The sequence below is a fragment of the Coturnix japonica genome, chromosome 2 (genome assembly GCF_001577835.2).
Source record: "Coturnix japonica isolate 7356 chromosome 2, Coturnix japonica 2.1, whole genome shotgun sequence".
NCBI classification, from domain to species: domain Eukaryota; kingdom Metazoa; phylum Chordata; class Aves; order Galliformes; family Phasianidae; genus Coturnix; species Coturnix japonica.
In genome coordinates this window covers 96038755-96051292 of record NC_029517.1, presented here as the reverse complement: position 1 = coordinate 96051292, position 12538 = coordinate 96038755, and the positions used below count along the sequence as shown (strand labels likewise).

General features: G+C 36.5%; 1 protein-coding gene across 5 annotated transcripts in view; it reads left to right on the top strand.

The window, feature by feature from the left end:
• The window catches only part of TRAPPC8 (trafficking protein particle complex 8), a 47678-nt gene that overhangs the window by 19287 nt on the left and 15853 nt on the right, over nt 1-12538 (top strand). For all 5 annotated transcript variants that reach the window (XM_015855462.2, XM_015855464.2, XM_015855463.2 and 2 more), the window contains 11 exons: nt 35-185; nt 1423-1523; nt 2840-2945; nt 4422-4553; nt 5616-5840; nt 7836-7944; nt 8751-8945; nt 9126-9256; nt 10216-10290; nt 10917-11043; nt 12033-12190. In XM_015855462.2, coding sequence (XP_015710948.1) covers nt 35-185; nt 1423-1523; nt 2840-2945; nt 4422-4553; nt 5616-5840; nt 7836-7944; nt 8751-8945; nt 9126-9256; nt 10216-10290; nt 10917-11043; nt 12033-12190 — 1510 coding nt within the window. The remainder of the gene's footprint in view (nt 1-34; nt 186-1422; nt 1524-2839; nt 2946-4421; nt 4554-5615; nt 5841-7835; nt 7945-8750; nt 8946-9125; nt 9257-10215; nt 10291-10916; nt 11044-12032; nt 12191-12538) is intronic.

Here is a 12538-nt window from a genome sequence, read left to right as displayed (position 1 = left end):
TTATGACTTCAAATTCAAATATTTGTATTCATAGGTATCCCCCGGAAGCGCCTGAGCTTCAAATCCGGAAGATGGCGGACTTATGCTTTTTGGTGCAACACTATGAACTTGCTTATAGCTGTTACCATACAGCAAAGAAGGACTTCTTAAATGATCAGGCAATGCTTTATGCAGCTGGAGCACTGGTTGGTACTTCATATAACCTAAATTTATTTTCATAGTTGCATCTACTACTTGTCTGAAAGTAACAAAGTGAAATCCCTTCTGTCCACCTCCAGTTCTTTAAGGGTTTTGCTAAATGTGCTATATCTTCAGCAAGTCCTAAGGTGCTCTCAAGACTGATAGCTGTTATTTTATGATGGGAAAAATTGGAGATTTAATTCTTAAAATGTGAAATATGGAGAGGAGAATATCTGTAATGCAGCGTTCAGGAAAAATAGATCTTATTCTTGAGTAATTAGACAAGAGACAAGTTTAAGTGGGAAATAATTTTATAGTGCTGCTTTTAGACTTTGTCAAAACATTGACTTCTTGGCAAATACATCTCTCACTGTGGTAGTGTACTTTTTTTTAATTACTGAATTTTGTTGGATATATTTTGGGTGTATCTTTACAATGTAGTTTATCAGCAGTAGCGTTCTCATTCATGAATTCTCCTTGTGAGTGGAGGTATGAGACTAGAATAATTAACTGTATGAAAAGTCAGAACACTAGGGAAAGTAAGAAACTTGTTTTTTAACAGTTTTGAGAAGCTGTTATCTGGCACTTCAGTCTGGTTAACTCCGATTTTACTTAGTAGATCTGTGAAAGCATTCTTTTCACAGTCCTACACATGTAGATTTGTATCTTTTCAGCACAGGAAGTTGCACTGCATTTTGCTAATCCCAGAGGTTATATTAATTTTTTAATGAATGGTTGATAGAACTCTTAATTATTAAATCTTGAAACTTGAAATCTTTAGTTGCTGTAGAAGAACTTTACTATTATGTCCCTGTAAGAAGGGAGCTATTAGAGTATAATAAAACTACAATTTCCTTGGAAACAGAATTTAATGTTTTTTAAGGAAACATTTTAAAACATTTTAAAAGAGGTGCAGTGTTATCAGAAAAATTATTCCTGCAATAAGAAATTGACTCTTGGGCTTATAGTGCTTAATCATTGTTTCTTCATACTGTTGTGTGCTATCAACTGAAAATCTTCTGTAAGTGTGCATGACTTATACTGCAGTCTGGTTAATTCCAAGCAGAGACATAAATAGACTGTTGCATTAAACATTTTATCAGCTATAAAAGTGCACCCTACGCAGTGAATGTCAGCAATTGATTAGATATTTTGAGCTAGTAGCTGTTAATGCTTCTCAGCGTTTCGATATTTACAGTTTGTTGAAAACAGCCGTAGTGACTATGCTACTTGTCTTTGTAGGAAATGGCAGCAGTATCAGCGTTTCTTCAGCCAGGAGCTCCTAGGCCTTATCCTGCTCATTATATGGAAACAGCAATTCAGACTTATCGAGATATCTGCAAGTATGTTGTTTACTTTTATACCAGCCTAAGAAAAGATGAAATTCCTGGTGGCTTAGCTTTCTTTCCCTAAACAGTGGTAGTGCCAGATAAATCATATCATAAAATCATAGAATAGCTTGGGTTGGAAGGGAAATCAAGGGTCATCAAGCAGGGCTGCCAACTTCTATATCCTAGTACTAGGCCAGGCTGCCCAGGATCCCATCCAACCCGGCTTTAAACACCTCCATGGACAGAGCATTCACAGCCTCTCTGGGCAGCCTGTTCCAGCACCTCACCACTCTTGTGATAAAGAACTTTCCCCTGATTTTTGATGTGAATCTTCCCTCCCTCAACTTAAAAACCATTTCCCCTTGTCCTGCTATCATAGAATCATAGAATTACCCAGGTTGGAAAAGACATCAAAGATCATCATATCCAACCGCAGCCTAACCATAGTACCCTAACTCTAAAAACCCTCTGCTAAATCATATCTCTGAGCACCACATCCAAACGGCTCTTAAACATATCCAGGGATGGTGACTCAGCCACCTCCCTGGGGAGCCTATTCCAGTGTTTAACTACCCTTTCTGTAAAGAAGTACTTCCTAACATCCAACCTAAACTTACCGTGGCACAACTTGAGGCCATGTCCCCTTGTCCTGTCACTTGTCACAAGTGAGAAGAGACTTGCCCCACTCTCACTGTAAGCACCTTTAAGGTACTGGAAGAGGGCGATAAGGTCTCCCCTCAGCCTCCTTTTCCCCAGACCTAAGAGCCCCAGCTTCCTTAGCCTCTCCTTGTAGGGTTGATAATTATTATCTATTATCTACTATTATCTACCCTTGAAAAGAGTTGACTCCCTTCCTGTTTATAGGAGTATCCCTATTTACGTATATCCCTTTAGGTACTGAAAGGCTGCAATGAGGTCATCCCACAGCCTTCTCCAGGCTGAACAAGCCCAGCTCCCTCAACCTGTCTTCATAGAGGAGGTGCTCCAGCCCTAAAATAAATAAATAATCAGAGGATGATAACCTCTTAGAGTAAGATATGTTAGCTTATCTGGGAAGGAGATGTATGGTGTTTATAGCAGACTACTTATTAAACTTGTTTTTTATGGTTTGATTTCTTGTCAGATTATTTAGTTGGCTGGGTTATATATATTACATAGTGCATCCAAAAACACTCCCTGTCTTTGACATGGAAAAAGAAATAAATGCCCCTTTTATAGTAGGATCATGAACTTAATGGTACAAGTGTCAATATGTGTTTCACAGGGGCAAAGTTTTTCATAGTTTCTTTTTGAGATATATTTATTAACGTTATTGTTTTCTGCTTCAGGAACATTGTTCTGGCTGAACGCTGCGTACTACTTAGTGCTGAAATCTTAAAAAGTCAAAGCAAATATTCAGAAGCAGCTGCTCTTCTGATTCGTTTAACCAGTGAGGTAAAACAGTAGCTTATTCCACTTTTTTTTACCCCCACTCTTGTCTTCCTCCTACCCAAGTGCTTCTTGGTGACATTTTAATTCTTGTTGATTAGGTATAAAGCTGAAGTGAAGAAAATTACTTATTCACCTTCCTGATGAAGGAACTAATACTTGGATTTTTTTTCTCTCACACTGTGGTTTGCTTGAACTCTTTAAACACCTGCTAAATATGCATTTGTCATCTGCTTATGTTTTGTATGTATTAAGTTCAGTTTAAGAACTCGTTGGTTAAAAATGTTAGTGTGGCTTACTAGACCTCTCATGAATACGATTCCACATGTAATCACATGTTCCCAGTAGTTTAAGTGGCAAAGCTAAAACTGCAGCTTGGTTGCTATGAGTCTTTCATTTTACTGTGTAGATGAAAGTTAGCCTGAATGATTCTGTAGTATTAGTTGGTTTATAGTAAGCATGGAAATAGCTCTGAATTGTCCACAAAGAGTCTTGCTATTCTATTACTGGTATCACATTTGTTTTGCACTTTTTTCAAGCATCTTCTGTGTAGGCTGGAGGGGAAAGTCTTAACTGGCAGTTAATTCTGACTTTGTAGCCAGCTGCACCAAATGTGGTACTTCTGAGACTTTCTCTGGAATTCATTAAGCTTGGAATAAATTTGCTTAGTTCTGTAAGTCATTCTCTCAAGTGTCTTTGTAGTAGCTGTATTTTGGCACTTCCGACTTAAATTTGGTACCAAAAATTCTATGTGAGCACAGATGTTATTTAAGTAAGGAAAGTAAATACTGCAAGTTGCATGCAGCCATTTTACTACTTTAAATTTTTTGTGGTATGCTTGCATTGCTGTTTGGCAGAAACAAGGGAAATCTTTATAGGATACTGTAAAGCTGTCTCCAAGTGTATTTGTAGTCCAGACACGTACTTGGACATTGTTGTTAACAGTAGTAAAGTTCAGTCATGATAAGTAGATCCTGATTGGATTGGTTAGAGTAATGTAGCTTTGTCTCAGCATGGGAGGAGAAAGTGGTAATGGTAAGAAGTGTGGTACACTATAAGAAGGAATTCTTGTAATTTAAATTCACAGCTACATTTCATCCTCTGTTTTTGTTTCTAGTGTCTCTAGAGGGAGGGTAAAAGGTGGAATGCTTTGGGTTAGAAACTGTAGCATGAGTAACTGAAGAGGAAGAAAGTTTTGTCTTGCCATTCATAAAGAAGCAGGTTGATAAATTCCTTTGGAGAAGAAGTAGAAGCACATTTGGTTATGACAATGGTTATACTTGTAACAAAGGGAAAAATACTTTTAGTCTTAATTTCTTTTATATGCGTATATAGAATGTTCAAATATAAAATGCTTCTCAATTTTATAGCAGTTACTGCTTTTTCTTTTTTTTTTTTTTTTTCCTGTTAGCATTAGAACAACACCACAGATATGTTTATGTTTTTATTTGTCTTTGAGGCTAATTCTCCTCTTTTTAACAGGATTCAGATCTTCGTAATGCACTTCTGTTAGAGCAGGCAGCACATTGCTTTATAAACATGAAGAGTCCCATGGTCAGAAAGTTTGCATTTCATATGATTTTGGCTGGACATTGGTTTAGTAAAGCAGGACAGGTGAGTAATATCTTTCCATATGGAAAATATCATTTTTTTTGTACTTCTTCTGAACTGCATGTTGTTATAGGAAAAGATGTGTGGCTTTTGGTGTTTTTATGTTTGTTAGATGTGTTGAGCTCAGTAATCAGGTAAAAATGATGTCTGCATTGATCTTTTGCATCTGTATTTTTGAAGTGATGCTGAGGATCATTGACTTGAAATTTCGAGATTTGTTTTTGATATCTGGGTTACATTTTTACACTTAAATAAGAAAATCACATATCATACCCTATGAAGTAGCATCTCATGAAACAAATGAGTTGTAGAAGTTAGGGTTTTGCTAACAGCTATTGGAATAATAACAAAATTTAGCATGTTTTCCTGGTGTCTTAGCTATGTGCAGTGGAGAGGTCAGTGTGTATGAATAGTTAGCACACAACAAACTGGCATCTAGTTACAACTGCTTAGACTCAATTAACAATTAAACCAATGCAAATTGTTTCTGCTTTCACTCATATTACTGTGTACGCAGCTTTAACTCTGTGATAAACTCAACGCATAATATACTCTACAGGCAACTTGTTTGATTTCTACTGAGATTAGTTGCTAGAGTTCAGTGATGGAGCTGTAATCTTTTGTATGTACTGCGGGACTATTGCTTAACTTGCTTTGGATTTTCTTACTTTTCTTAGAAGAATGTTAGTTGGATGAAAATGGAAGTTCAGTTAGCTATATTTAATACATTTCATAACTGTCTTGAAGCTTGGCAATAGAGCTCTGCTCCCTCTAGCAGCCTATGCTAAAGCAATACAGAACACTTCTATTAAGTAGTCTTCTATTATTGTTAACTTGCTGCCTGTTACTACTATTTAAAAACATGAACTTTGTGCAAGGTAGGCAGTTTACTGTAGGAACCAACAATACTTTTGTGTTTAAGTTAACAATGACCAGATACTTTAAGGTACAGTTCTGCAAACACTATGCTTAGCATAGTGTGGTTGGTAATACTTTTGACTTGCTGTTTGGTCCTCCTGGCACTACAATTACAATGTTTGATTAATAATCTTATTTTTCTTGTAGCAAAAACATGCCTTACGTTGCTACTGCCAAGCCATGCAGGTTTATAAAGGAAAAGGCTGGTCTCTTGCAGAAGATCATATTAACTTCATTATTGGTCGTCAGTCATTTACACTTCACCAGCTTGATAATGCTGTGTCTGCCTTCAGGCATATTTTGATCAATGATAGCAAACAACCTCCAGCTCAGCAAGGAGCATTTTTAAGAGAGTATCTCAATGTTTATAAGGTAAATAACTTTTTCTTTTTTTAATTCCTAGAGTGGTCAGCAATTCTGTTTACAGCAGTACTGTATTATGTTATTGAATGATGTTCTGTCATACCTGTGTTGTGCAAGGGTCATTTTTTTTCCTCCAGTTAGTATGTTCTTTTTTTCCTTTAGATTTCAAACAACTTGCTGTATCTGATGTGTGCATTAACTTAATTTCCATTGGATTGCTAGTGTGACTCCTCAGATGTGTTTTTATTCACTTAATGTTTCATGGCTGAATTGCAACTTGTGACAGATCTCCCTTAGAGGAATGGGTTCTGTTTTGTTTTGATCTCCTTATAAAAGTTTTAGTTTTTTGATAGTATATCTTTGCTAAAGACTAGATAGGTGTGTTATGTGCTGAAGCCACTGATAAAATACTTGGTTTTGGTTCCTGATAGATCTTGTGGTGCCTGTTATCCCCTATTCCTCCCATGTTTAGTGTTAAGCTTCACATCAGTAGCAGGTTTTTTGAATTATAAACTACCTTTCAGTTATTTATCACATAGCATAATTTTAATTGGTACTGAAAATTGGGAAAAGTGGATCTTCTTAAAGCTGCTGCATTTTGATTGTTTGCTTAAGGAAAACAATTTCTGACGTATTTTCTGAGTAGATTTAAAAAAAAAAAAACAACTAAGAATTGAGAATTGCTTTTCCTACAGGTAAATGTAAATTCATTTTTTTTTCTCTAACAAATTCATAGGCAGTAGTCTTGCTTTCTTTTTCCTCTCAAAGAAGTGTAGCCTCAGCAGGAGGATGCCACCTTTTTATTGCATTGGTATAAGCTGGATTTTTTGGTATCTTGAATTTTTACCTGACAGGCTACAAAATTGTTGCAAATGCTGGTAATAACAAAAACCTGCACTTGGGATAGGTGTTTGTTACAGACACAGTTATTTGTCCACAAACATGCTTTATGGCAGCCCCTTCCCAGTTCAGCAGCAAGAGATTAGAGTGCATATTGCTGTAGAAAACTGAGTTGAATCCAGCCAACCTCCTCTGGTACTACCAAGTGCTCCATATCCATGTTGTAGTGAAATTAATCTATCTTAAACTGTTAAGTAAATCACAGAATCGTAGAATTACTCAAGTTGGAAAAGACATCAAAGATCATCAAGTCCAAATGCAGCCTTAACCATAGCACCCTAACTCTAACAACCCTCAGCAAAACCATATCACTGAGCACCACATCCAAACAGCTCTTAAACACATCCAGGGATGGTGACTCAACCACCTCCCTGGGGAGCCTATTCCAGTGTTTAACTACCCTTCCTGTAAAGAAGTATTTCCTAACATCCAACCTAAACTTACCTTGGCACAACTTGAGGTCATTTCCCCTCATCCTGTCACCTGTCACCAGTGAGAAGAGAAATAACTGAGTTAATGTGGAAGTTCCTGGGTGATTCTGTGTTGCAGCATAAAGCACATACCTTTATAGGGTGTTTAGTAGAGGCAGCTTCACACAACTTGTAGCCTTGTAGCTACTCTGTCTTTTAAACCTTATAGATAGCAAACATGACATAAATTCTAACTTGTAGTAGGCCCTTTTTGAGATACCCTTTTTGGATATTTAAAGCCTGCAAGTCAACTTTGCTCAGAATCTGTGTAATGGTGGAGGTATAGTAACGTAGCTTTTCCAGTCTGGTGTTAGTAAAGCCTCACATCATTAAGCTTGCAAAAGCCATGGACCTGCAATAATGATTAGACTGGACAGATTCAGATTTTTTTTTTTTTTTTTGGTGAAGACTTCGTGAGCTTTAAGATACTATTGAGAGAAAATATTACTTAAGAGTGTCAAGGCAGAATGAGCTCTCAAAGCTGTTAATATGAAATGATTCAATTAAAAGTATTACTACTTAAATGTCAACTGCATAAAACTCAGTCTCCTTATCATTCAAACACTGCTAACGTGCAGCATGTACATCAGGTATATATGTAATGATATGACACTGTTTTCCTCCTTTACTCCAGAATGTAACCCAGCTGTCACCTGATGGTCCCTTACCACAACTTCCTTTGCCATATATTAACAGCTCAGCAACACGTGTTTTCTTTGGGCATGATCGAAGACCAGCAGAAGGTTAGAAAATTTTGTTAACAGCTTTAAATCTCTTATCTATGGAGGTACACATATGCAAGATCTTAAAAATATATGTATCTGTTGTTACGTTAAGAACAAATGTAGCTTGGTAACTTAAGTAGGGTTTCAAAACCAAAAGCTTCAGCTCAGTGACTGCTCTGTTACTACTTTCCAATTGTCTTCAGACTTCTCATATGGGTATGAAATCTAGATAGGCAAATGTGCTGAATGCCATTATTTTTCTCACCTTCAATGCAAGTTTTTGATGAACTTCATGAAAGGGATTTATAATGTTGAGCAAATGTTAAGTGCTAGTGCCGGTACTAGAAATGAGCTTTCAAGTCTGGGTTTCATAGTTTCATAGTTTTGTGCGGGTTGGAAGGGACCTTAGAGATCATAGAGTCCAACCCCCCGGGATTCAAGCCTCTGTGTAGCAGAGCGGCACTTCTACCACTTGTTGAAGTGTTTAAAATGCTGATTCCTGAATGTATAATATCTTGAGTAGGAATTCTTATTTAGACTGTGGGACTGAATGCTGGCCAAAGCTGAGAATTAACTGTAAGCTGAGTATGCCACATAGCATGCTAAAATCATGGGATGAATGGGAATGAAAATATACTCAAAAAATCATCAGTATTGTCTTCTGTATGTGCATTTCAAAATATCTGTCAGTCCAATGAGTAGTTGAATAATCTGGGAAATGATAGTGACTGAGAAAATAATTATTTTTTAACAACACCTACCAGATTGTTAGTACAGTCATTTTTGCAACTGTTGAGTGCCACCACTTGCCTTATTCTTCCTAGGTGAAAAGCAAGCAGCAACGCATGTAAGTCTGGATCAGGAATATGACTCAGAATCATCACAACAGTGGAAGGAGCTTGAGGAGCAGGTTGTGTCTGTGTCCAACAAAGGAGCAATACCTTCAAACTTTCAACCGACACAGTTTTGTTTAAACCGCTACTCAGATAACTCCAGATTTCCACTTGCTGTGGTAGAAGGTAAAGCTGGAATTTATTCATTTAACTCACTTTATCTCTGGATTATATTTGTACAGTGTTTACTATAGTGCTGTAGATTGAAACCAAAGTTTTTATGCAGTTGGCCCTTTGAGTTTATTGAACTTTCAGATTGTGATGGGGAAAGTTCATTTTCATTATTTTCTCTCACTCCTTTAATAGAACCTATAACTGTAGAAGTCTCCTTCCGAAACCCACTGAAGATTCCACTTCTGTTGACTGACCTTTCACTGCTGTGGAAGTTTCAGCCAAGGGACTCAAGTGCTAAACATGAGGGAGCAGTAAAAGATCCGGTAAGGAAAAGAATTTTGTCTTTTTCAACCTAAACTAGACAACTACATTTATGCAGTTTACTTTTTCAAATTCTCTTAGTGTAAGAACAGCTGACTTCAGTGTAGATATAATAAAAGAGGGGAAGGAGGGAAGTTAACTACTATGAATCTTTATGAATCACTTAAATTTTCCTATATCCATGGGGCACAAAGCATTGTAATGAGTATTGTAGGGCCTAATGCAAAGCAAAATACTTCAACATCTTGTTCTATGTGCGGCATACCTAATGAGCCAAAATAGGCACCTTGACCACCAGAAATGACTGGCAGAATTAAGGAACATTTTGTCTAATCTTTCTTACGCTCGATGCATGGAATGTAGCATTGACTGTGTTCTGAGGAATGGTGCTGGTGTAACTCAGGAACATGTAGATACCTCTACTGGAATTTAAAATTAATATTTTCAATATTTTGGGTGCTCTGCTAATTACTGATATTGCTAAAACATCTCTTTTCAGGACTCTTCTAAATACCATATTTTTAAGATTTTAATGTATTTTAATATGGAGTATTACAGTAAAATTGTTAATAATGTGGGTTGTTAAACAAAATTTTTTACAATGTAGTGATTGTAGACATGCTGCAGGTTAGACACATGAGGTTTCACATGAATAAGTCTCAATGATTACCATACGTCTGCCCTTCTATCTGGTCTACACTATTACTGTAATGATACAATAAATACTCGTGTATCAGTGAAAATATAAATTTGAGCCATTTCTAATCACCAGGAAGTCTTGAATTTCTCTCTTAAGTGTTTGCTGCACTCTCAGTTGCTACTTCAATTCGGAAAGCCAGTCTGCTGTCTGAAATAGAAAGGCTTTCTTTTTCCTTGAATGTTCTAGGAACACTGCAAGAAATAGTATTTAATGACACTTTTTCTGCTCAGGAGTAATATCTGAAAAGGTTTTTCTTTTCAGGGGTCATGTGATGATGATATGATAGGAACAGAGGCAATAGCAGAATTTCTAATTAATAGTGAGGAGACAAAAATGGTAAGTAGTATACTTTGTTCACTACTGAAAAAGCTGTTTTTAAAACTTTGAAATAGGGTAGAGTACAGACTCGCAACCTGAACTCATGGTAAACTTTAGGAAATGTTACTGATGTGTGAACAACTGGATCTTTTAAACCTTATCCATGTGTATAAATATCCAAAAGGAAAGTGTAATAGAATAAGAGGCATTGGGCATGAGCTGAAATGTGGAATTTCTGTCTGAACATTAGAAAATACCCTTTACTGTGCAGGTGACAGAGCACTGGCACGGGCTACCCAGAGAGATTGTGGAGTCTCCCTCAGAGATGTTCAAAACCTAACTGGGCAAGCAGCTTTAGGGGGCCCTGCTTAAGCAGAGTTGTTGGGCAAGGTGACTTCCAGAGGTCCCTTCCAACCAAACCAATTCTGATTTTCTGCCTCTTTTCAAGTTCATTTTTGTTACAACTTAGGATTCTTTCCTAATGTAACAGATACTTCCCAATAAATGACTTATTGTCTGTGGTTGCATCTAATGCAACTATAAATGATCAAAAGTAGCCATGATTCGCTTAAATAATTGGACGTTTAAATGTAATAATACTTTTTTAGTAGCAACAACAACAAAAATTTAACATATCTCCACAGGCGAGACTAAAGCTCTTTCCCCATCAAACAGGGGAGCTACATATTCTGGGAGTCGTTTATAATCTTGGCACTGTTCAGGGTACTGTGACATTAGATGGGATAGATCCTGCTATTGGATTACAGTCAGGTAAGTACATTGTTCCCTTGAGTGTGTCTCTGGAAAGGGGAGATTGTGGATTCCAAGAAGTAGAACTAAATCCTGTTTAATGTTCGACTATTATGTTGCAAGGTCTGTCTTCAGATAAAGAAATGGGAAATAACTGGAATAGAAAAGTAATAAGTTGACACCTGTAGGAATCCCATGAGAAAGGAAGTAACTTCTGCCAGATGCGTTCTTGTGCTACTTTTAAATCTGTGGAAATTCTGAAACTTTTAAATCAAACTGCAAAGATTCTATCTGGCATATCTGTTACAACTTTTCACTCCATTGTCATTTATTTATCTTTTTTCCCCCCTGCTTTTTCAACTTCTGTCTCAATATGGCACTGAAGTTCTTGGTATAAATAGCCACATGTAAATTTAACTGATAGTAGTTCTTTTTGTTTTTATTTTCTTTCATTTATATTAATGTATAAAGGCTTTAATTGCATGCTGCTTAATCTGCTTTAAAGACGTTCATCTGACGTTTTAGGAAATTTAGTTTTGGATTAAAAGAGAATTAAAGTACCTACTTGAAAGTGTCTGAAAAATAATAAAGCTTGATTAGCTATCTCTGAAGTGGAAATCTTATGGCTAAAACTCTGGAATAAAAATCATTTGAAGAATGGTGGTCTGTTTTTGAAAGGAAATGGTTGATGCTATTTTTTTTCTAGCTTGGAAATTAGAAAATTAAATTAATTAATCGCATTCACTCAGCAATTTTCCCACTCAATCTGGTGTTCCTATTTTCTAAGCTGCTGGGATTGTAAGCAATTATAGAGGGCAGAGTTAGTTTACAACATGTATTTGGCGCTCTTAACTTGCAGTAATAATGCATGCTGTGTCACTGTAGTTCTTTGTTAGTAATGATGCTTAATCAGCCCACAGTGACAAAAAAAAAGGAAATTTTGATCACTTTTTAGAAAAAGTTACTTGAGGTATTAAAAAAAAAAAAAAGGCTTATAAAAATTCTTTCAGGGAAATTTGTCTCCAATGGGTTATCTGTACGAGGACGACAAGACTTAGAAATCCAAGGGCCTCGACTGAATAACACAAAAGAAGAGAAAACATCTATTAAGTATGGACCTGACCGACGTTTAGATCCCATTATTACAGAAGAAATGCCTTTATTGGAGGTACGCAGTAATTTTTCTATTCACAGGTTTGAACAAATGGCTGAATCTAGAGCTACAGTGTTTCAAACAACAAATTCATAAACCATGTTAACATTTAAGTTTTTCATGCTAATTTATGACCTGTTAGTTCCAAGTCTGTGTTTTGTTTCCCAAGAGAAACTTGAAGCCTTCCAATCGTTGTTGTTCTGAAGTTGTCCCTTTAGAATGTTTAGTTTGTGACTTTTATAGCCAAATTACTACTGGATATATGCAAGGGGCAAATATGTTATTTTTGTTTGTTTGCTGTAAGTCCAGAATACTTCAAGTTGGTTAATTAAAACTGTGATTTTTCTTAAAGTGATCTACCTG